General features: G+C 42.0%; 1 protein-coding gene across 2 annotated transcripts in view; it reads right to left on the bottom strand.

The window, feature by feature from the left end:
- LOC104958388 (zinc finger protein 629-like) overlaps positions 1–5,040 on the bottom strand; it is a 12,072-nt gene extending 7,032 nt beyond the window's left edge. The window contains exons 1-3 of one of the 2 annotated variants that reach the window (XM_010786115.1): positions 4,622–5,040; positions 3,794–3,870; positions 3,567–3,666 (exon numbers count right to left, since the gene is read on the bottom strand). In XM_010786115.1, the coding sequence (XP_010784417.1) occupies positions 3,567–3,666; positions 3,794–3,870; positions 4,622–4,898 (454 nt within the window). In that variant the 5' untranslated portion in view covers positions 4,899–5,040. The remainder of the gene's footprint in view (positions 1–3,566; positions 3,667–3,793; positions 3,871–4,621) is intronic. The other variant, XM_010786125.1, reaches the window with a different exon arrangement.
- Positions 5,041–5,072: the final 32 nt, after the last annotated feature.

Below are 5,072 nucleotides of genomic sequence, written 5' to 3'. Positions count from 1 at the left end.
ATTTGTAATGTGGGAAGAGGTGGGGCGGCGCCCCTAGCGCCCCTATGGGCCGGCCGCCGGCATAGGTGTCATTTACGATGGGGACATGTCCCCAACCCTTTTTAAAAGTACAACTGTTCTGAAAAATAGTGTGCATAAAGAAATGTAATAAACAAGAACACTGGTTTATATTGCACAAGAGAACATTTACACCTTGAGAACAGTTTGTCCTTTAACACTTGGCAGGTTTATTTCTGTATTACTTTAGTAAAATATCTGAGTACTTCTTACACCACTGCTACCATCAGTGTGGAGCTGTGAAGCCTGAATTTACAAGAAATATTTTACAACTGACGACTATTCTCAAATTTAGAGCAGGCTCCTTTTGTAAATTAGGAAACACATAAAACTATGCTGTAGATATTGTGCATGTGAGGAAATTACATTACACGTTACTTGTTGGACACTTTTATCCAAAGCAACTTACATACCCAATACTGTGGGCAATCCCCACAGGAGCAATTTGGGGTGAAATGTCTCAGGGACACAACGACATGCTGACTGCAGTGGGGTTTGAACCTGTGGCCCCCCTGATCCCAACACCAACGCGCAACCCACTGCACCACACGCCTACCCAATGATGCCTCATTTGAGGAACTCTTCTACTTCTTAAAATCAATGTGTATCCTTCATTGTTGCTGAGAGCTGATTGTTCATGTCTTCACTGCGCAGAGATCAGCTGTCAATCAAACATTATGGGTGGTGCTTCAACATCTTCTCATGAGTTGTTCTGTAGATGTTGGACTTTCTTCCGGGCTCCTTCCTGTGTCTGTTTAGCCATGGAGGCTGTCACTGCTCAGGAGGATTATTGTTCACCTGAACTGACATGTTCTCTGCTTGAAAATGTAAACTTTGCTCTAAATATTTGTTGAATATTTGTTTTGTATTGATGCATTTATATTTTGTTATCTCTCTTTTAAAGCATAGGTCTTAAGAGAAAAAGCACCCGAGCTTCTTTTATCAAAGATATATTATTCTCACTACATTTTTGTTGTTTGTTTAAATGTAATTTATCGTCTAACAAATTAGATATTCTGATTTTTATTAAATGTATTTTATCATAAAATATCAATTTCAAATTATATTAATTACCATTATGATCATAGTCAATAAGTAAATAATTGATTATTTGATGTTAAATAGCTGGTCTGAAAAATGTATTGTGTGGGAAAAAGAATACCTATATTATTGCATTTATTATCTTTGCACTCTAACTGGTGCTGTGCCTAATCACTATGATGTTTGTAAAACTGTAGTTATCATGATAATTATCAATAAGTCAATCATTTATTATTCGGTTTTACAAAGCTGAGATTCTGGTTTAACAAATTGATTGTGTGGATGAAGTGAATCTGATCATGGAATCATTGAATGGACTTTACTGGATTAAAATTAATAAAGGATTTGTTTGAAAAAAATTAACTGTGAAATTTATAGGAGAATATATCTGAGGCAGGTTTTTTCCTGAAACAACACAAACAGTGTTCATGTTTATTTGTCAGTCAGTCTCTGTCTCTTCAACTTTCACTAAAACCTCTCTGTCACAGAGAAATTAACAGAGTTGTCTATCACTTGTTGCTCTTTACACACAAAATGTTGTTTGTGCATGAGGATAGATCACAGGCTTTAAAACTGTAAAAATAGTCAGAATGAATTTGTTCAAGTTTGGTAGTGAAGACATTTTGATGAACCAGATGAGAAAACATATATTAAGTAGCCCCGGTCTTAAGGCTATTGTATTCACTTTCATGTTGATTTTTGTGAATATTAAAGTTCAGAATAAAGCGGTCATGCTGGGTCAGTGGGTGTTTCTCAACCTCGAGTACGCTTGCTTGGTAGCACATGTCTCCCGAGTCACTTGCTTAAGAAGCGAGGCAAGAATACTTCCTGGCATTCGGAAAACGAGGAGTGGAACAGGCAAGTGTGCAGGTGTGCGTCCTTTGAGGGGCCCCGCCTTACATTTTCCGCCAAAGATTTGGGGAAATTGGTCCGTGCGCAAAGCATTGTGGGGATTTTAAGACCGCGGAGTCTACACAAGTGCAGCCTCAACATTTCTCGTTACGAAGTACGCCGGGCTCGGTAGAATTCCAAGTATGCTGGACATTGGAACAGTTCTTCGGCGGCAATCAATGACGTAGTATGCTTGAAATAGTGGCTCTGGAGCAGCTTTACTTGACATTGAGAAACACCCAGTGTGTACGTCACCACTAGGGACAGGTTGTTGATACAGGAAGTAGTGATATACTGGATTTTCAATGTGTGTGTCTATATTTTGTGTAGGGACAAACCTGGAGTTCATTCATAAAAGTTGTTTATTGATAAGCGTAATTTATGCCCAAACACTTAAAAAAACAAAAATGTTGTTAAGGATGTTTTGAAAAATAGCGCACTAAAGAAATGTATTCAATGAGAACAAGAGAACATGATTAATCTCGAGAACAGTTGGTCTGTTCACACTTGGGAGTATTTCTGGGGACCCAAGTGGTGCAATGTGACACGTTTAGTATTAGTAAACTTTGAATAGAAAATAGACACGCAAACATAGCTCCCGCTTTGCAGCAGCTGTTGACAGGCAGGGCGCTGTTTTACATTCCCTCTCTGTGAACATGACAACTATCCAAGCTGTCGAGTTGGGTTGGAGACTTTGAAGAGAGAAGCCAAGTCTTCCGGCGTTTTTAAGGTACTTCTAAAAAAGAACAGGTCTTCATCGAGAGCATGACCCAAACTTTTTTTAATTTAATTTTAACATTAAATGCATTACCCTGGTGCACTTTGAAGCAGAAATACGTATGTCTAACTTCATGCTCTTTTCACAATTGAAACAAACGCATTGGTTGGTGGAAGAGTAGGGGTAACCTCCATGTAGACACAAACAACGATTCATAAACCATGGCCAAATTGAACAGATTAAGGCACATAGAAGCATTGGATATTCACTAGGGGAGTGTTTACTGTGATATTTGATGTGTGAAAATCTCTTCAGCTTTATTTCAGGCATCTAACCAAAAACACATTCACGTGTATGTTCACTTTGAGAAGAGGGAACTGGAAGTGTTAAAATGCTGCTCCAGTCTGTGTGGGGGAAGTTCATCAGTTGTGGCAACATCCCTTGTGTGTGTGCGTACTGTTCAGGTTAGAGGAAATATTCATATTCTGTGTCATGGGTCCGGGGCCCCCAAAGACGGTAGATTAAGAAGGTCCACAGCAACGACAACATGAAACACCCTTTAATTTACTGCAACGATATGTCGGGAAACCCCCTCAAGGCGGCCCCATGCATAGTGCACCGTAAAATGCTGCTTCTTATTTAAAGTTTCGTTGCCTTGCTCCGCTCTGGGAAGGGGGAAGAGTGTGTCGGGGCGCCACTGATGGTGATGAAAGCTGGTTCGAGGGGCCCCCAGTGAATCTTTGCCTAGGGCCCCCACAGACTCTAGAATCGCCACTGTTCTGCGTTGTTTAATACAGAAAAACATTGAAACATTCAGAACAATGGAAGGTGATTGAATCATGTGCAGAGCCACACTCACCCTCCGCCCTGATGTTGACCTCCACCTTGAGGTCCAGGTTGCAGTCGTCTCCTTCCACTTCCTCCTGCTTCACCAGGGGCAACACCTTGGTCTCCTCCTGCTGGTACACAATGAAAAGTAGTTGGAACATCATATAGACATGTTAGCATTTTATGAGGTTCATTTACCATTTTCTTAGACCTTGAATTTCTCACAAGACCAGGAACCTTCTGCTTATGAATCCTTACCTTTGAAATGTGATGGAAGGGTTTGTCTTCAGATGACGCAGGAAGAGGCAGCACCACAGGATGATGGTCCTCAGCTCCTGAGAACAACAGCAGAACATGGAGCGTGTGTTGTTGGCATGTTTCCTGCCTACTGGAATTGTTTTCTTTGTCATAATTTAGTATAAATGTGATATAGTGTATGCTCCTGTAATTACAATCTGATTTGCAATCTGTGGTTAGGAAGATGTAGTGATTCAGTAATATTATAAAGATTTCATACTAACATACAACCAAGCATCAGTTTCAAGCAGGAGTGCACCATAACTGCTCATTGCTGCAAAGCTTTTTACTTCTTATGTTGATGCACAAACATCTGAGCATGTGATTGCTGTATTACAAAAATATGTAAACCTATCCTTGAAGGTGTGTCCTGCTTAGTTGCCAGATTTTGAACCTCTGTCCTAAACCTTATTAAAATCCAGCTTTAAGCTATGAAATTCACTGTTTTAGTTTGTGCCACTGCCAATTACTGTTTACTCCTATTACCCGAGACAAACTGAGGATAGGTACTCCAGGAGAGCCAACTGGACACTTTGAACAGAGAGGAAGGAGCAGTCTTAAAGAGTTCTCCAAATGACACTAACACTATATCCATGACTGTAGTATAACTGTCATGGAGATCAGCCTGCACATGGTGCATTCAGGTGTGGTATGATATGAGTCTGCATGATGCTGAGGTCCACAGTAGTGCAGGAGTGTGTGAACGCATCAGCTGATGATAGGCATGTTTCTGTGTGACAGGTCTCTCATGACTTCACATGCAGAGGCTAGCCTTCTCCATCTATTTACCTTCGGGTGGCCTAAAATGAACGGCGTGAATCTCCTCCCTCTGACTCCGTCTCCTCATCTTCCTCTCATAGCTCCTCATCTTCACGTCTATCTCCTGCAGTTTCCGCCGCAGCGCGTCGTTCTCCTTCTCGCTCCTCTCGCGCTCCTGGTACATCTGTGACCGCAGCGCCGCGTAGCCATCGTCCACCAATTTGCAGATCTCCACCACTGCTGAGTTGGCCAGGATCTCTATGATAGAGGCGATCTGCGCCTGGAAGCCGACACAGTCCGCCATCATCGCGAGCTCCGCGCGTACAGTCGCGCGCGGCTGGCGGCTGCTGTGGTGCACGGGCGTCAACAGATGCACGCGCTTGTCGCGCTGGTGTATGATATAATATTAGTTCTGAGTGTTTCTGTCTGCCTGCTGTTATGTTGAATGTTGTGGCTCTGGAGGTGCGAGAGTCGCCCCCTG

Source organism: Notothenia coriiceps, unplaced genomic scaffold (assembly GCF_000735185.1).
Source record: "Notothenia coriiceps isolate Sejong01 unplaced genomic scaffold, NC01 NC01_scaffold00001001, whole genome shotgun sequence".
Classification (NCBI taxonomy): domain Eukaryota; kingdom Metazoa; phylum Chordata; class Actinopteri; order Perciformes; family Nototheniidae; genus Notothenia; species Notothenia coriiceps.
The sequence above is the reverse complement of the archived record's forward strand: the minus strand, read 5'-3'. Positions and strand labels throughout refer to the sequence as shown.